The sequence below is a fragment of the Silene latifolia genome, chromosome 8, assembly GCF_048544455.1.
Source record: "Silene latifolia isolate original U9 population chromosome 8, ASM4854445v1, whole genome shotgun sequence".
NCBI classification, from domain to species: Eukaryota; Viridiplantae; Streptophyta; class Magnoliopsida; order Caryophyllales; family Caryophyllaceae; genus Silene; species Silene latifolia.
This window is the reverse complement of record NC_133533.1, coordinates 7,977,942-7,997,404: the sequence shown is the minus strand read 5'-3', so window position 1 is coordinate 7,997,404 and position 19,463 is coordinate 7,977,942. Positions and strand designations below refer to the sequence as shown.

Sequence of the window (19,463 nt, the reverse complement as noted above, 5' to 3'; positions counted from 1 at the left end):
TCTTTTTTGGATTTCCCTTTTCCTTCCTTATTACTGTTGTCACCCTGCTATTATTCCATCTTTCTGCTTCAATTTATGGTCATCATTTAGGGGAACATATAAGGTGGAGCTAGACGGGGGCCGGTAGAAGCGATCACCCTTATTGAATAACAATTGGTCTCCCTTGTGACGAGTTTACATTTGTGGCGGATATTTTGTGAGATAAAATGGTAACAAAATGAGTTAGTGGAGAAAGGGGACCACATGAATAGTGTTGCAGAGAGAGAAAAAGTGGATACTTTGTGAGGTAAAATGGTATCCGTCACTCAAGAGTGACGGATATGTGCCATCACAAACAAGAATCTGTGATTGAATAATGAAAAGAAAAAAGAAATTTACCTAGTTTACCCCGTCACGTTAGTAGTTCGCCTCTACTGAAGCTTTTGTCCCCCTAACGTCAAATCCGGACTTTGCAACTGGTAAAACCGACTAAACTTAAACAGTACCCGTATCCAAATACATGTATTTGGATTTGACCTAAACTATGAGTAGAACCAATTGGCTCGAGTTACATGTAGATTTGGATACAGCCGCGACATACCCAACTAGAAATGATTCAACCCGAACAGTGAATTCAAATAATCCGTTTGCTAGCTCTAGTCTTAGGTAGGAAATAGTGTATGTTAATGTTAGTCTTAGTAAAGTAAATTTGGAGCTCGAGCTCAGATTGGGTCGTTATCAGTTTGCTAGCTCTAACCATGATTATAGTACCTTGGAGCTCGAGCTCAGATTGAGTCGTTATCAGTTCAGACAAGTCACAAGACAGATTAGAAGACGATGTTCATCAAATCGTACACGATTACTGATAAACTGCGAACTAGCTTAGATATAAGTACATAACCCATCAAATCGTCTTCGTCAGGCTAAAACATGTCCTAGGGTTCTGATACATCAATCTTAACCACTACGCAAATCCCTCTCATGAGAAGAAAGATATACAGAGTACTAATGTTTATGTCGGACAAGATTCCGACATTATGTATCAATTATTAAAATTTTAGAGATCTTGAGTTCAAATAAGACTAAAAGGGATCCTTTCAAAAGGTAAGGATCCCTTAAATCTAAAGACACCATACCTGAAACACAATTAGATTCACAGCTGAAAAGTTCACTCAGCTGGATTTTCGGTAGTAGCAGCATTCCATTCCCACACAGTTTTGTAATGGTGATCCACCTCGACAGTCGGTCCAGATACTTCAACGGACGAGTCATTGCGAATCCTGAAGACCGCTATCTGAGAAGCGTATCCGGGTTCCGACCCATCTCCTCCTACACCACCAAATTCGACACTGTAATTGTGTCTCAAAGCCAAGGCAGTCGCCCATTGATTAAACTGTTGCCTTGTCCACTCAAACTTGTGGTCATGGTTTCGAAATTTACACGGTTGGGCTCCGCCCTTCTCGTCCGGGTCCTCCTCTTGGGTTGCTAGATTGGACTTTTGCATGATAATGTTGTATTCGTAGTTTGGGGTTGAAACAATCAGCAACTTGGGACGGAATAATGACAGAGCAACATCACCAAATAAGCATGCTTGGTCTTCCTCCATATGCTCGATTACCTGACGTTCGTTTTCCAATACATCAACATGGCAAGAAGTCGTGAATCGCTACATTGCCAAACTAAAACCAAACTCAAGCAAATCGAAAGACAAACCTCTAAGCATGCACCAACGTCAAATCCATACAAGCGGGAGTCAAATACAGTAATGCTCCCATCATACAGAGTAACGGATTCTATCCTTGACGTGGGCATTACAGTTTTCAGCTTCTCGAGTTTTGAATTAAGGACCTGCAACATTTAACAAACCAAATGAATGGGTAATTTTGTAGAAACCTGAGCTGTATATAACGTATGAGTGTATGACGTTGGAAAGAATGTCGACTCATCAAAATACTTACTTTGGCAGCACGAACGAGACCCTTCTGAGAAAGATCAACACCAACAATCTTTTCCAAGGAGCTTGGAATATCAATTAAGGAATCTACTAAACTTCCAGATCCACATCCAAAATCAATCTAAAACCAGAAAAGGAAATCAATAATTAGTTGTTGGAAATTCCATTAATTACTATCTCCATCCTAATTATATTGTCGCCATTTGACTTTAGTGGTCAAACAGACCAGTAAATTTTCATAAATCAAACATGACAAACTTTAATTTGGTCAAAATTGACATATGTTCCACCAATATTAAATGGGACAATAGATTCGGGATGGAGGTAGTATATTAAGACGTTGATTCATTCACGGGCTTAATAAGGGAGGAGGAACCATGTACCAAGCTAGCAGCCGAAAATTCTTTAATGTAATGCATTGCGAATTCCAAACGCTGCTTTGATAGTGGAGGACTAAAAAGTGCTTGCTCCATTCTGTCTTCGAATGGTTCAGTTACTTGCAGAAGACTTGTGGTGTATTCCAAGCAGCAAGGACCTAAATAGAAAAGGGAGATGTCAATAAAAATATACTCCATATAATCATGGAAGTTGGTAAAATTAACCCCTATGCATCTCGACCGTGTCAGTGAATTATAGCCCGTGATAGAGATAATAAATGATCATCATCCAACTTGATCAGCCAAAATCACTGACACGGTTGGATGATGATCATTTATTATCTCTATAAAAAAGCTAAAATTCAGTGGTATTTTAGTTTTTATAGTTATGATCATCATCTTGGGAGTGCAGGGGATTTTAGGTTTTTTTTACTATAAAAGCTAAAATCCCCAGCACTCCCATTAACTGTTTACATATGAACATAACTATCTTTAATGAAACGATAAAGCATGAGATAATCTTTGATAAACCACAAGGTTAACAAAAATTCAGTATATGATTCACGATTTCACGTTGTTCTTGAATGTTCAAGCAGGACAAGCTGCAAACAGCTTCGACGAGAGACCTACCTAATAGTTTAGTTACTTTAGTATGGTAAAATAGAAGTGACTCTATATCCCGTCAAGTCAAGATAAAATGAGGTTATTGATGTGGTAACTTTCCTTAAATGAGACGCCAAAATAACGGAACATATTAGGAGAGGCAGAACTCACTTGAGGACAAAAGAGAAAGGACTCTCTCATATTCAACAGCAGAAGCTAGGATAAATTCCTTCGGTGGCAAGCCCATATAAAAGCAAATGGATTGTCCCACGGTCATCTGTGTAACAGCTGATTCAATGTTAGAGATCACTGCTCCTGCCCCAATCTCAAATTCAAAATCGTCATTCTTCTCTAGCAATTCTCGGATTTCAGTTCCTTCTGAAACCAAGTATACAGTATAACTTATAGAGACAACAGATCCAATAGATGGTGATGATCCAGACACTTCCCCTTCCATTCTTGGATTTTTATTTATAAGGTCACTTTGTGGTTCTCGGTTCCTTTTCCGGCCTCCAATTACATCGCGAGGCTGCTGGGCTTCGTGCATCAGTTGACAGAAATAAAACTCTTTCACGAAGGAAGTCAAGTTGCAGTTGAGTTCATTACTAACACTAGATAAAGACAACTTCTCCAAATCTGCATTTGGTTGCTTGAAGTAAATGTTAAACCATAAAAGAGCTTTCAAAGAAGCATTCTGCATTGAATCCCCTTGTTTCTTGAAAGATTCTTCAGGAAAATATTCAAGAATTAATTCCTGGGTTTTAGAGAATATTTTAATATTGCATCTGAAAGTTTCTATTTCAGGTGAGGTCTGGCCATTTTCAGATTCATGCAACTCTTTGTCAGATTTCAAGGAGTTACAGACAAGAGTGAAAACCGGTTCCGACAGCCTGTGTTGGCGGCAGAATGCACATAGAAGATCTCTCGGTAAAGAGCCTCTCCAGTTTGTTTTAGTGGTAAATAGCTGAGGCAAATCGGCAGCAAGTATTGCATCTCTGGATAACTTGAAAATCCCATCAGGGGTTTTGCCAACAAGCATCCTGCCAATAAGAACATCGAAAATTGTTTTCAGCTGACTCAACAATCAAAGTTAGATATTATAGCATTGCCATCGAGATTTTCGACTTCACATATATATGTCGTCAAACGCAAAGCAAATTGTGACATTTTCAACTTCCCAAAAGAGCCATGCTCCATAAAACAAGTTCAGGAAAAAGGCAAAATCACTACGATAACTCGACAAGGCATCCCAATTAGAGAACTAAATACTTTGCACTTCTTATGATGCAAATAAATCCATAAGGAGATGAATAAATAACTAGCAGAATCAAAACTCCACGTGAAAGATTCTTCTATGAGTTCCAACTTCAATAGCGCGAAGACCAAAATAAGCAAGTTTCATATCTCTGATATCGGTAAAGTATGTACCGAAATACCAAATTCTATGTCTCTCTTCATGCTAGTAAGCCACTTACCAACAGTTATAGATCTCTTACTAATTTCTCACATTTCATGTGAGCAATATCGGCATTAATGAGCTTCCTATTGGGCCAACCATTTCAATTCTGAAACTCTGATTTAAAACCTGGCGAGTGGCGACTACATGTTTTGACTAGAAAAAAATAAGGATGCACAGTACCCCCTCCATCCTTAAATAACCCTCCTTTAGTATGCCATCTTTCTGCTCACAATGAGCTGTTAAAATGCAGACTCGCCCGGAGGCGGTCATGGTCATGAAATATCGGTATCACGAATCACGGTATCGCGGACATAACGTAATGGATCACGTTTGTGGCCGGAATTTTAAAAACCTTTACCAGACAAGTTACATTTTCCTTTCTTCTTCAAATATGAAATTGAGTTGATGTCCCATATTTTAGTCTATATTGTAGCTCTTATGCCCTAATTTCCCATCTTCCACATGCCTTGGGAAAATCTAGGGTACTAAACCAACGGGTAGACCTTCCAAGTTCAGCAAATACTACTTAAGAGTTAAGAACCACCTTATATAAGACTCGTTGTAAAAGGTTATACATAGACAGTGGACACATAGCAACAAACAAGCGCGATGACATACGCAATGTACATACAATAAAAATCATGACAAAAATATCTTACTGAACCAAGATAACAACATGCCGCAGGAAAATGACCTGAAATAGGAACGTACAGATACATCTTCATGGAACAGCTCAGCACCTCTCCATGTGTATCCCACAGAAGCTAAAATTACGTTGCCATAAACATGTTGGCCCAACAAGTAACTAGCACGTACATTAAAGGAACTATCAGAAGATACATCTTTTGCGCTATGGAATTCTGGATCTGAAATCAAATTTTTGGGTTCCAGAGCAGAAAAATACAATCTCATTTCAGAAGATGATTTGCCAATTGTCCTGCAAAATAATAGAATTATATATAAACAAATATATTTAGAACAGCATTCTCTTGCACCCAACTAGAAACAGTATTCAAGTGGCAAAGAACATTAAAAAATGCTAGCAGATTGTCTACACTTTATTTTACAAACTGATAATTCTTTGGTTTTAAATTATGATGCAATAAAGCAAAATGGTTCACTAAACTACTGTGCCATAAGCCCATATACCATTTATATGCTATTTCTCTATTCGTTTCAGGATCAATTATCTTTATCTTAGCAAGAGCGGGGGAGGGAGAGGGGCTGGAGGGTTTTCAGATAACCCTCAAAAAGTTACACAATGAAGCAGATCTAACAAATAATTTAAAATAATAATAATAATCTGCACATAACATTTCTGTGCGCAAAATGACAGCCAACTCACCTGGAGATGAGGACTTTTGAGGCATCAACAACACCGAGCTCTTGTGCAATAATATCCAGGTAATAAACTTCTGAACCCATATTCAGACTTAAGGAGACTACATCCTTATCAAGTGAAGGTGGAATATACACCGCCTTGGTAACTGTAACAGCCCCATTGGTTATATCTGACTCTTGATTGTCTAAAGATGGTATAACATCTGAAGGATAAGGCTCCTTCCTCTTAATCCAAAGCTCCTCCTCGGAAATAACAAGTTCTGATAATCTGGCAACAGCTCCTTTCACAATAGGGATAGACAATAAAGGATTTGCCTCAACCCTTGCATCAATGGATTTGCACAAGTTTACAAGCTTTGGATCACAAGAAATTACAGCGTATAAAGGAAGCAAGCCACAACGTTTGTCGTCTCTCCGTAACACTGCTTTTAAGTGACCACTCAATGGGTGAAGTGATGATAGAAACTAAAAATCAAAAGAAGGTAAGTACTGGTCATGATTAATGATCATATGAAGCATAACAAAAGATTGAATTTAAAGCTAAAGAGTCTTAGAGTCAAACACTAAACACATTTTGCTGAATGTTACTAAAAAAATAAACATGTCATATTTCCAATGGAGCCAAAGACTCATTACTCTTTGGTTATGGATTATAATGGAATAAATCAAAATGGCTCACTAAAGTGGCTGCTCTTCTTTCTTTTGTGAAGTAGCGGTCCTTCGATGCAGTTCTCGACGCAATTTTCATCTTGGGTCATTTGGAAACAGCCTCTTTGTGTTGCTAACACAAGGGTAAGGCTGCGTACATCCGACCCTCCCTTACCCCGCAATTTGCGGGAGCCATTGAGGCACTGGGGTAATGTTGTTAATGTTGTTGTTGTTGTTGTGTATATGACAAGGAACCTTTTACTGCTTAGAAGGATCTCTCCATCATTGGCTTAATAATATAAAAAATGTTGTCCGATAGGAGACCTTTTTACTTCATCAATGCAGTTTCTTGGGGCTCCTTGTTTTGGATTCCCAAACAAGTAAGTTCGCTTAAGAAGATTCAGTTATATGATATGCTGATGACAAGAAATATGCAAATATAATGTCCCTCGACAACGAGAGTCGAGAACCATATGAACGTGTAAGGAATTTTTCTCAAATCACTAATTGTACTTCATATCAAGATAATTTCACACATCATGTTTTACAAGGTACCTTGTTCCATGATCTTCTGCTCAATTATTCACTATTTTCTACTAGTAGACATCTTAATTATTGCAAGAATAAGACGAATTCTTACTTAACTTTCCTGTTACGTTTGCAAGTAAAAACTATATTTGATTAGTTTGTTTGGCTCAAGAACTCCCAAGATCTGCCAAGCTTCAGCTTTAGTCATATAAATCCACACGGAAGATCAAATGAACAAATTGCACGGGGAACACGACAATGTGAAATTTTTAGTGAGTCAAGGGTCGAGGTTTTTACTAATGCACCTGTTCCTAAAGAATATTCTGAGCGTAATAACCTTTATGAAATGCAAGCTCTATCTTGATGAACTACAACTAGCACGTAAGAATGAGTCAGATAAATGAAAGCAAAGTTCCTACAAAATAATTCGACAAAACAATAACAAGCAAAATGTTTAGCCATGTGATGGCTTCCAAAGGAACTTAGAGAAGGGAAATTGGAAACCAACCTCATTTGAAAACATATACGTAAGACGAGATACCAATTCATCCACAGCATCTGTCGGACTACTTGACTCAGAATCAATCCCAAGCTGCAAGAAGTGATGTTTATCAGAAATAACATAGCGGCATTAGCAATAACATTGAATTTTTGACAAGCCAGTGTCGCATGACTCGGATAAAATTGAAAAAGATCGCATGAGCATATGTTAATCTTTTGTTATCTAACCAAAATTGAACAGAATAAATAGGAAGTAGCACTCTGCAACTTAATTTTATATCTTCTTACTTATTACATCAAAATCCCAGTTCTATATTTTCAATTCTTACACAAATGACAAACATTCGTTCTTGCGGTATCTCTGCCAAGACAGATCCCAAGCGCGTGAACAAACATATGTACCAACTCATGACATTTTTTCAATTAAGCAATTTAGACAAAAATGCATCTATGTTGCTCTGACTCTGCGGCAACTCAAGTGTCGGATATCACAGTGTCCGAGTGTCTGATACCGTTATTTTCAGGGAGTTATCTAAAATGAAGTGTGGAAGTGTCGTGTTGTGTCACACACTTCAAGTGTACCACATGCAACACTCAACCAAAGCGAAGTATCGGAGTAACATAGAGTTGCACCACGGAGCAAGGTGGACTATATACACAGCCCAGAACCCAGACATGCAGTATCAATTCCAAAAATTACACTAAACATACACTATCAGCAAACAAGATAAACCCAAAAATCCAAAAGCAATCAACTTTGAACAGATATAAATATGCAAACAGAAAACAGAAAACACAGTAAACTATCATCAACCAAAGTCCACAAGATCACAATGCATGTTCAAAAAACTACTCCATACTATCATCAAACCAAAATGCATGAATTTTTCTGCAAACCCAATTAAAACATCTCAAAGTCATAACTACCCATCATATAAATTCGTCCAATGAGACCGTCTCATACAAGAATTCATTCGAGATACAACCACAATGCAAGAAATTATCTGCAGACAGAATGTAAGTAGGAAACCACAAGCATAAAATCATCCATTTTACCCACCAACCCACTAAAACATCCTGCGGATTCGTCCAATGAGACTGTCTCCTGCAAAAATTCGAGATACAACCACAATGCAAGAAATTATATGCAAACAGAAGGGAAGTAGGGAACCACAATAATCATGAATTCGCCCCATTTACCCACTAACCCACTAAAGCATTCTAAAAGTCATAAATACCCATCACACGGATTCGTCCAATGAGACCTTCTCATACAAGAATTCGAGATAAAACCACAATGCAAAAAGAACAATAAATTTACCCCATTTACCCACTAAAACCATCTCAAACTCAAAACTACAGTCAATTACCATCAACCAAAGGATACACAGATCACAATGCATGTTCAAAAAATTACTCCATACTAACATCAAACCAGAATGCAAGAACTTCTCAGCAAACTGAAGGGAAGTAGGGAATCAGAAGAATAAATTCACCCATTTACTCACTAAAAAAAATCTGTGAGTCATAACTACCCACTACACGGATTCGTCCAATGAGACCGTCTCATACAATAATTCGAGATACAATCACAATGCCAAAAAATTATCTGCAAACAGAAAGGAACTAGGGAACTACAAGAATAAAAAATTCACCCATTTACCCTCTAACCACTAAAAACTTATCAAAATCATAACTACCCATTACACGGATTCGTCTAATGAGACCGTCTCATACAAGAATTCGAGATACAACCACAAGAATAAAAAAAAATCCACTCATTTACCCACTAAAGTATTCTAAAAGTCATAACTACCCATCATACGGATACGTCCAATAAGACCGTCTCATACAATAATTCAACACAAACCACATTACCAAATCAAACAATTCCCACATTAAAATCATCAAAAAAGGTTTCACCTTTACTAAAGCCAACTGAGCAGCAGATTGTTGAGCATCTTTTTTCTTCTTACAAGGTTCAGAAACAACAGAAATGTCAGGAAGTTGTAAGAAACAGCGAAAAAGAGAAGGACCCTTTTGAGGAAGAGTTAAACCAGGACATAAAACATTTGAAGAAAGTTTTTCTTCAACTTCTTCGATTTTATAGCATGCTTTTGTGCCATATTTCTGGTGTATTATTGCTTTTGCTGTTAAAGTTTGCTTTTTTACTGCAACTGGTGGATTTTCAGTCTCCATTTTGAAGGAATTTGAGGTTTTTTTGGGGTGAAAAGATGAAGAAGAGAGAATCTTGGAGATGAGTAAACTGCAGACAACGTTTGGAAAGAGGGGACGGTTTGGGAGACTGTGAGAGGAATTTTCAGGTGTGTGACTGTGACTGACTAATTTATCACAAATTCTCATTGAAGACATGACATATCTGTCACAAGCTTGTGACGGATACCATTTTACCTCATAAAGTACCCACTTTTTCTCTTTCTCCAACACTATTCATGTGGTCCCCTTTCTCTACTAACTCATTTTGTTACCATTTTATCTCACAAAATATCCGCCACAAATGGTAACCCGTCACAAGGGAGACCAATTGCTAATTTATTGACTTTATTTTAAAAAAAAAATATTTATTTTTATTTTATTTTCGAAATCGGGGTGTTTATCGTTGATAATCCCTGTCAACCATGTTGGAGGATGACACTATCTTAGAGAGGAGAAAATGGCACGGCCCAGATACGGAAGGTGGGTTTCATGTCATGTCGTGCCGATGAAATAGAAATGGCGGCACAAGCACGACCCATGGCCTACGGTGCGTTGCGTCGTGCTATGTTGTGCTTGGGTGTGTCCAAGCGTGTTGTGCCTGGACTAGGCACGATCTTGTTTCTCGAAGTTAGGGCCAGGCACGACCCACTCCTCATTTCAAGTCGTACCGTGTCGGGCCATGCCAATCTCGTGTCGTGCTAAATAATGATTCGTGGGCCATGTTGGAGCGTGCCAACCCTACGCCCCATCCATCTTTAACAATCGGTGAAATAAACGGGTGATCAAGATGTGTTTTTTTTTCGTTGGTGTAATTGGAATTGCAAGGACAATTATGATGACGAGTTTTAAACCTATGTCATGAATATTGTACCTCCTTATTTTAGGGTAGTCAAAAATTAAAAGCCCCACACGTATGGATGTACCATGCCAAAGGATTTAAGAAAAAAAGATTATACATCAGATGTCTTGATAGTAAAGCTAATAATCTTTAAAATAAAACTTTAAAACTTTATTACAAAGCTCTGAAATTACACCATTAGTTGTTCATGTATAGTCCACTAACCGAAGGATTTATGATTGTTGTGAACAATATTGTTCGTAAATTTTGATTTTGGTCGTCTTGTGTGCCCCCATTGCGAATGAAGGTCCTCATCGCTAAACAGAAATAGTTCGAATCCTTATCGCTAAAAGAACCTAAAATTCAGGTCCTCCCCATTATTTCGAAAGTAAAATAGGAAAATGAAGATCTTAAATACCATCACAAGTTCTTCACAAATACATATAAAAGAGCACAAATCCTTAGATAATCACAAGTTATTCATTCAAACATTAATATACAGTATATCACAATAATGTAAACCTTTATTACAACAATTATTCTATTTTTCTAGTCATAAAACGCTGATCTCTGACTTGAGCTCGAAACCAGCACCCTGCATCCAGCAATCGTCTAGTCCCTTATTTGCTTTGTGTGTGTAACTGTGCAACGGTGTTCACTCTTAACGGTTAACACAGTCTCGTCTCTGTCCATACTTGTCCGTAAACTAATCAGACGACAGAAGTTCTCATGATTTTAGAGCACGTGCTTAAATGCATAATTACTTCCCTAATATACAAAAAATAATTCCCAGTAAATGAGGTTTCATAAAAGAATCTCGGTTTTAATGAGGACATAAGCTCTTAGACGAAAAATTTACCAGTGTTATATTATGGAGCATCTTCAGTGGGAAAACTCGTCCTTTCCACCGTAATATTCCCGAAAGACACAGGAAAAATCTTTTGATTCGTTGCCTTCTTTGCATATATCATGGAATCTGAGAAAATACGAAAAGAGATTTATCAGTGACAATGGAATAGCCAAAAGTTATACTTCCAGATAAAATTTAGCAAGTTTCAGATTTAATCTAGGTCACGGACTCACGGCTGATAAACATATAATGAGGGTCGCATAGTTCATTGTAGGTATTTACAATGGATAAAAACCATTATCTACCGTGATTTCATATGTTTTAGAAAGTGACAAAGTTGCCAGGTTGAGTATAAGAATTCAAAGCTCCATAAAAATTACTACAAAGTTTTGCTCCATAGTTCAGTCCCACTGCTGAAGGTGACGGTCGGTATAATACTGAGCAACCGCTTTTTCTGTTATTCCTTTTATGCGATGGACTTGGACAGCAAAACAGTGATTAAATGCAGAATGACTAAAAAAATGAAGATATTCACATAAAAAGTCCACTAGTAAAAAAAGTGCCGTAAAGTGGCGCTGTCTCTAAATATTCCCGATCCTAAGAAGATTTTATTGTACACCAGTTGGTACTGGAGGAATATATGCCACATACAAATTGGACAAAAAGTTGCAGTTAGTTTTGCTGAAAATTTTTGATTTTCGGGATTGTGAAATTAATGACATAAAATGAGCTCAGTCACGCCTACAAGGAGAGAGTCTATTTCATAAGCCAAAAAGAGGTTCCATCCTGGAAATACAGACCCCGTGTCTCAAAAACAGTGTCGGGTCTGCCATTTGAATACATACTCGTGTACCACATCCGTACCCAAGACAGAGAAACACAAACTCGAGTGAAACTAGCCTATTTGTGAGGTGGTGGAGGTTAAGCATCTACGTTAACTAAGTCTGATTTCTGAGGATTCCGGGTTTAACAATTGAAAAAGATTCCGACAGTATCCTTGCAGAAGCTCAGCTCAAGCTCAGTCAAAATGATCTAGCCCAAGTTTGACCATATGCCACTCAGAGTACGAAGAAATGGGTTAGGGTTAGGAAGTTTCTTAAAAGGTTGTTGGCATATCACTCTAAATGGGGAAAGTGCGCAACCATTCCATTTCAGATCATAACCAAACCTCGACAATGTCTAAAGACACTCAAACATCTCATACGATACTTTTGAATATGAAGATCTTACATTTCTTGTGCTCGGCATGTCAATGGGTGTCTGATATCTGCCTCTTTTGCTGATGCAGCCGCTAAATCCAAGTCCTTCGCCTGCACAATATGATCACATTAATACCTAATGTAAGCTGAACAAATCATTGAAAGGACTCAAAAAATGAGTCTCCCTTGCCATAGCCTGATATAATACTCCAATATTTAGTCCAAAGAATTGGATTGAGACAAGTAACCTCGAGTTCAATACAAAAGTCACATATCAAAAAAAAAAAAAAAAAAATTAGCCTATACACATACCATAAGCTTAGATGCAAAACCACCTTGATAGTTCTTCGAAGATGGAACTCCTTCCATCACCCCTGGCACCGGGTTATAACTATCACTGCAGAGCATCACCATGTTAGCCAAATCACCTTCTGGAAATTTAACGCACATTAAAATTTCTAGTATGCTTGGAAGTTCAGTAATTGAGAAATCAAAGACCAAGTCACGAGCTTCAGCTTTAGACATTTAGTAAATGAGAATACTTTCAGCAATTGAGAAATCAAAGACTAAGTTACAACTTTGGCTCTATCAGAAATGGACTGCCCAAGTGTGCGACATAAATGTCCTAAATCCGGCCTTCACCGAACAGGCAGACACTCATAAAATGCATGATTCGTATCAGCTAATAGCCCCAAAGTGTTTAGCCAGACCATCTACAATCGAACAAAGCAGATCTGAGTTCATTATTTATACCTTAGTTCCATATACTGAGCTACGGTCTCTATTTGAATTTTGAAATAAATTTTTTTTTTTGGTGTTGATCAGGAGTATCCCTTACCGACAGCTGGGGCAATCTCCTTCGGGGTACTGAAGGCAATTTAATGGATTGACCCCTCCCAAATTTGGTTTTTTCATCCGCAAGAGTCAGAATCCCAAATCATGTCAGCCGACCCCAAATCATTTTGGGATTAAGGCTCTGATGTTGTTGTTGTTGTTGTAAGAGTCAGAATCCCCTACCGACAGCTGTTTTCCTAAGATATAGGCCACAACGAAGGTGTCCTAGTATAAGCTAAAGCCCTAGTCCTTGTATTCGTTTAGATTCATTTCCTTTTCCTTTTTGAGACCTTCCTAATCAGTACACTACAATTCCATTTTATGCAAAATAACAAACAAAAACACTCACGGGCGAGTGTGGGTCCCATTCTTCTAATACCAAACAGTAGAATTTGCAGTTAATAATCAATAACTACAAAATATAATCAAGAAATTGGTACCTAGACCAGCAGCGAGCACTGGAAGAGTTGAATATCTTGGTGAGAATACTAGCTGGAACTCCCAAAGACTGGCCAATGGCAAGGGCTTCTGACACGCCGGTCATGCTTATAGCCAGTGCCAGATTGTTACATATTTTCGCAACCTATAATATGATCAAAGAGGGCATAACTCAGGATGAATAAAACCTTAGGAGAAACAGACGGCAATTTCCCAGAACTCTATTCAAAACCTTTTTGTTTTGGAAGACTGAGTTATGGGACGGAGTAAAAAGTGCGAAAAATTTTGCGCGTAATCCATTTCCAACGGAACTAAAGGCTTGCATTCTTTCTATATTGGTTGGGCTTTTATATTTTGGACTTGCGAAATACCATTCATTTAGTGCAATTCACGACTCAATTTTCCTTTTGGGGCAGCTGGCAAAAACAGTATTTAATATGGCAAGGTTGCGTACATTCTACCCCCGCCATTGGCATTAGCCTTTGCGGCACTAAGCTAATGCTGTTGTCAAAGCCACATTGATTGGTTCTTACCCCAAAAGAGTAAAAAAAAAAAGATTTTAAACAGAAAAATCAAAAATGGCAGTGAGATTATAACATTCAGGCTGACTGATTTGTGACAGATAATATGTAAACAACAACATCAGAGCCTTAATCCCAAAATGATTTGGGGTCGACAACAACAGATAATATGTAAGATCCACAAATTTAGTCACAGGGGAAGGTCTACAATGAGAAGGGGATCTCAAATTCTCAAACACAAGGAGAAGATCTGAAAAGGGCATGGTCGAAAGCACAATAAACTTTTGAGCACTTCTAAAGCGAGACTTCCTTATAGTATGAGAACTTGAAGCCCCTAGTCCTACTCCTTACAATAAGAAAAGTACACCTCCAGAAGGAACAACTGGCAACTAAGACAGCAGCACAAATGACCCCCGTGATGAATAACCAGACACCATCAGAAGGAACAATCGATAATTAACACAGCAGCACCACTCACCTGAAGCCCCACACAGCCACCACCACCATATGTTACTTCAACATTTCCATTTTGGGGCCATACCCACATGTGATATGACATTCAAGGGTGCATGTATGAAATCCGAACACGAGATTTACCATTCCAGCACTTCTAGTAGTGGAGATAGGAAGAGAAGACATAAAGCGATACAGTATGAGTTAAGACAATTTTGAATCTCGTCTCACAATCTCTTCGTCCTTTTAAAACATCCATTTTCTCAAAATTTTAGAAATGGAGAGTCCAGCATATAGATATGTATGCTGACATATTTCTTTGAGTCTTAGTAACATAGCCATCACCAGCCCCACTCCTGAGTCCTGCCCACCAGAAGAGAAGCAAGCCCTAGGTCTTAAAGAGCGTTACTGATATGTTACTGCAACAACCTCTGAGTCTGAGTGAAATGTGTATAAACAAAAAAGAACTGGGGACAAACCCCATCTGAAAACCAGAATCAAAATCCGCCAAATTCTGAATTAAGTATACTGCAACAACCTCTGAGTCCGAGTAACTTTTGAATTATGGACTAGTTATATTAAAGTTAATGGCCTCAAACAATGGCACCATCTTATAGTAGTACTCCGTAATATATAAACTGTAAGGGCAACATACCGAGCCGTTTCCTGCGCCACCACAATAAATGGAAGCTCTGCCCATGGAAAGAAACAATGATTCTGCTGCCTTGAAAGCTTCCTCTGGACCCCCTACCTGTTCGGTATTTTATTAATCAACTAATTGAAAAGAAAATTTAAGAACCAACTGTTATTAACAGAGCGCCAATGATGATCAACGAAAGCACAATGCTCACCATAAAAGTCAGTGACGCCGCTTCTGCAGCTAATATACCACCAGAAACAGGTGCATCCAACATCATAGGTCTCTCTGGGAAGTCTACATCGATTTGGATTAGAAATTAATGCAAGACAGAAGTAATACGCATATTCTACAAAATTCTTTTAGGGTGTGTTTGGATTGAGGGATTTGGAGGGAAAAGAAAGGGAGGGAGGGTAGGGGATTTGAAATCTCTTGTTTGGATAGGAAATAAGGGTGGAGGGAAATGAAGGGGAAGGATTTGGAGGGATCCATTTTCCCTCCTCCAAGACAAATCAAAATCTCTCCACAATAGGCAAGATTTGGAGGGAAATTGTATCCAAACATCCACACCCCATCTCCCCTCCCCTTCCCTTCCATCCCTTTCTCTTCCCTCCTTCCCCCTCCCTTCCCTTTCCCTCCACTTTTGCTATCCAAACACACCCTTAGGGTGTGTTTGGATAGTAAAAATGGAGGGAAAGGGAGGGGAGGGGGAAGGAGGGAATGGAAAGGGAGAGAAGGGAAAGAGAGGGGGAATGAGGTGTGAGTGTTTGGATACAATTTCTCTCCAAATCTTGCCTATTGTGGAGAGATTTTGATTAGGCATGGAGGAGAGAAATTGGATCCCTCCAAATCTCTCCCCCTCCATTTACCTCCACCCTTATTTGCTATCCAAATAAGGGATTTTAAATCCACTACTCTCCCTCCCTTTCCTTTCCATCCAAATCCTTCAATCCAAACACACCCTTAAAGTATATAACAGCAAGGGAAGGTAGTAGAAAGACAATCATGCTTTTAGGTAGGAACACCTTTCAATGTACCATCATAACCATTTGATCAGCAACTCGCCTTTAATCACAACACGGTTAATTTGTTGCTTGGGTAACACAAAGTATAGACTTGTAGAGGGAGTGCTTTTCAAAAATGCACATGTAGCACGAAATAATAGGAAGAATATAAAAACTTAATTTCTCCATCAGTGCAATACAAAGGAAAAGCGGGATTTGAAGTTGTGACATATCCTTCCCAAGACACAGTCAATAGGCAAGACCTCACTGGTTGACATGTTGTTAACCTTCTTATAATAACATTCAGTAAGATAAAATTCAGCGATGCACTATTTTACGAATTATCACATCAGTAGTTTGCAAACCCACTCCCTAGGCATCTAACTTAAAGATACTAATGCTGTAGAATAGATTATCGCCTACGACCAAAAACTGAAACTCGGAATAAAATGGCATAAAAGCAGCACTAATGAGTAGTATAGTACCTAGTTTTTCTTTTAAGGCACAATCTGAGACAGACAAAGAAACTTTTCTTGAAGTCAGTGGATCAATAGTAGAACAATCAATGAATAACCATGGCCGAAGAGAACTGCTACTCTGAAGTAGACCATTCAGGCCTGTATAAACATTCGTAACCTGCATTAATATATCCTTACTTGCTGTTAATCACACATAAAGAAAAATCAACAAGACAAGTGATTCGTCGTGATATACAATGACAAAATTATAACACAGTAAAATCACCATGAGGCAGGGTCTTGGGTTAGGCAAGTAGAACATTTCAGGTATAAAATGAAGCGGGGTAGATAACGGTAAGAATACTAAGAAGGAACTCTCCTCTAAGGGAAGGCTACGAACTATTTTGTTTTGGATCATTTCGAGTGAACCAATTTGGTTTAGGTATCCATCATTTTTTTTGGGGGGTTTTGGTTCAGCTCAGTTTTGCCAGTCTAATCTAGTCGCTAACACGGTATTGCTTCAAGACCATCACTAATTAAACACATGCTATAAGTTGCCCTAGCAGAAAAGAAAAAGGCTCATGATATAAGTTACCCTAGTCGAACCTTAGACACTTACGTGAGAAGACGAAGGAAGCATTGTAATAACGACATCACTTGCTTCTGCAAGTTCTGCTGGATTTTGCCTTACAGGAACTCCCTTTTCCAAGAATGGCTTTACTGCAGTGACGTTTCTGAAGTCAAGCGCAAGCGTTCAAACAGTATCATAATTCTCATAAATATGTGAATAGAAGAGATTTCATGCTTTTATAACCAATGCTCTACATTTAGGGTGTGTTTGGATTGAAGGATTTGGATGGAAAGGAAAGGGAGGGAGAGTAGTGGATTTAAAATCCCTTATTTGGATAGCAAATAAGGGTGGAGGTAAATGGAGGGGGAGAGATTTGGAGGGATCCAATTTCTCTCCTCCATGCCTAATCAAAATCTCTCCACAATAGGCAAGATTTGGAGAGAAATTGTATCCAAACACTCACACCTCATTCCCCCTCTCTTTCCCTTCTCTCCCTTTCCATTCCCTCCTTCCCCCTCCCCTCCCTTTCCCTCCATTTTTACTATCCAAACACACCCTTACAGATTACTACAGTCTTATATAATCTCTTATTCATTAGTATCTAACGTTCACTCGTCATCAAAATGCTAACCTCCATACTACCAGAGTACCGCGATTGTAAAAGTACAGGGTCATATAGGGGTGGGCAACATCCGGTCCAGACCGGTCATATACTCAAATACAGAATCTAATAATCTATAGGAAGACGTAACCTAAATACGACTCGACACAGAAACTGTAAAACTGAAGTAATGTCATGTGCAGACTTACATGTCACAGACAGAAACCTCGTATCCGGACTTAACCAGGTTCATTGCCATGTGTGATCCCATGTTTCCCAATCCAATGAACCCGACATTCTATACAGAAGAAACAAGTAATAGGATTACTAAAAAACGAAATCCTCGACAAGTAAATGCCATAAGTACAACTCTAACAGCATACTCCCTCCGTCTTAATCATTTGTTTACCTTTGATCAAAATATCCCCTCGCGAACAATTAAAAACGGAAAACAAATGAATGGCACGGAGGGAATATGATGATAAGACGGAAAATAGACACATCAATACATCATGGTTAATGCATTTCCATTGATTTCCCTATAGTTGTTTCGTCCATAGTATTAAATCTTGATCTCGGAATCAGTCATTTCAATTTTCAACATTATCTTAATCCGATCATCAAATAAGAAGTGGGGGTTCGTCTAGACCTGGCAAACAGATCATTCAGGTCGGGCTTCAGTTATCTCAGGACTCAGTCACAGGTCAATTCCGGTTAGGGTTATTTCAAAATCAAGGTGGTTCATTCACTTATTCACTTATTGGAATCGTTTTTGGTCCTTTAGAGTCATTCGGAATTTCGGATAAGGTTATTTCGAGTTTGGTTAGGTTGGTTATTTATTAGAATCGAATCAGTTTTGTCAAGTAACTCTAACTTGAAACAGGAGAGGTATTATCATCAAGTTAATATCTCAAATTTCAGTCAAATTGTTTATATAATAACCAACTAGTGAAATAACGCACAAAGAATAGAAAAGTTAAATAAATGATTGAGACGGACCGAATATTAAGTCAACAGTATCACATAAAACCAAAAAAGAAACAGTAGAAAAAAAAAGAAATGGGGTACTTGCCTTAAAAGGTGGTTGTGATTGTGAATCCAGAGAAGAGAAAGTACGAGATTGAGAAGCTGGGTTGACGGAAGAAACTTTATTACTATGAGTTTTGTTAAGCTTAGAAATACAAGTGAAATGAGAAATTATTCTTTGGAATTTCATTATTGGTTTGGTCAAGTTATACAAAAACTTGTTAGTGAAAATATAGCACAAATATTTGGGTTTGATTTTTGAGAGAGAAAACTGAAAGTGTGTGTGTTTTGGTTACGGACATATATCAATGTTGATGTGTAAATATGTGCATAAAGTTGATGTTTATTTGCTTTATTTAAGTAGGCAGTATACAGTTTAAAGTCTTGTACTAGTTGTCAATTACTGCATGCTTGCGTGGAAGATTT

General features: G+C 38.3%; 2 protein-coding genes across 7 annotated transcripts; both read right to left on the bottom strand.

Moving 5' to 3' along the window:
- Positions 1-819: 819 nt before the first annotated feature.
- LOC141596242 (small RNA 2'-O-methyltransferase-like) lies at positions 820-10,114 on the bottom strand. Of its 2 annotated transcripts, XM_074416340.1 has the most exons (10): positions 9,940-10,114; positions 9,314-9,732; positions 7,398-7,481; positions 5,718-6,178; positions 5,067-5,309; positions 3,085-3,953; positions 2,317-2,468; positions 1,938-2,054; positions 1,693-1,827; positions 820-1,597 (listed from the first exon to the last, which is right to left on the bottom strand). In XM_074416340.1, the coding sequence occupies exons 2-10, from the start codon at positions 9,587-9,589 to the stop codon at positions 1,148-1,150; spliced, it is 2,787 nt and encodes a 928-aa protein (XP_074272441.1). In that variant the 5' UTR covers positions 9,590-9,732; positions 9,940-10,114; the 3' UTR covers positions 820-1,147. The 2 variants fall into 2 exon arrangements, with proteins under 2 accessions (XP_074272441.1, XP_074272440.1); XM_074416339.1 differs by lacking the exon at positions 9,940-10,114 and having other exon boundaries at positions 9,314-9,737.
- A 730-nt stretch (positions 10,115-10,844) lies between these two features.
- LOC141596262 (putative 3-hydroxyisobutyrate dehydrogenase, mitochondrial) lies at positions 10,845-19,341 on the bottom strand. 5 transcript variants are annotated; one of them, XM_074416365.1, is made up of 11 exons: positions 19,084-19,341; positions 18,221-18,309; positions 17,459-17,573; positions 16,867-17,017; positions 15,592-15,674; positions 15,396-15,491; positions 13,769-13,911; positions 12,807-12,891; positions 12,526-12,605; positions 11,286-11,421; positions 10,845-11,151 (listed from the first exon to the last, which is right to left on the bottom strand). In XM_074416365.1, exons 1-10 carry the CDS (start codon positions 19,225-19,227, stop codon positions 11,328-11,330), a joined length of 1,080 nt encoding a protein of 359 aa, XP_074272466.1. In that variant the 5' UTR covers positions 19,228-19,341; the 3' UTR covers positions 10,845-11,151; positions 11,286-11,327. The 5 variants fall into 5 exon arrangements, with proteins under 5 accessions (XP_074272466.1, XP_074272463.1, XP_074272464.1 ...); XM_074416362.1 differs by having other exon boundaries at positions 10,845-11,213; positions 11,305-11,421; XM_074416363.1 differs by having other exon boundaries at positions 11,305-11,421.
- Positions 19,342-19,463: the final 122 nt, after the last annotated feature.

Coding starts and splice junctions, on each gene's coding strand:
- LOC141596242 (XM_074416340.1), bottom strand. CDS start 9,589: ATGGAGACTGAAAATCCACCAGTTGCAGTAAAAAAGCAAACTTTAACA. Junction 5,310..5,717: donor TCAAAAGTCCTCATCTCCAG/GTGAGTTGGCTG, acceptor ATTATTTTGCAG/GACAATTGGCAAATCATCTT. Junction 2,469..3,084: donor CCTTTCTCTTTTGTCCTCAA/GTGAGTTCTGCC, acceptor TTTTCTATTTAG/GTCCTTGCTGCTTGGAATAC.
- LOC141596262 (XM_074416365.1), bottom strand. CDS start 19,227: ATGAAATTCCAAAGAATAATTTCTCATTTCACTTGTATTTCTAAGCTT. Junction 12,892..13,768: donor AGTGCTCGCTGCTGGTCTAG/GTACCAATTTCT, acceptor GATGCTCTGCAG/TGATAGTTATAACCCGGTGC. Junction 12,606..12,806: donor GTTTTGCATCTAAGCTTATG/GTATGTGTATAG, acceptor CATATTGTGCAG/GCGAAGGACTTGGATTTAGC.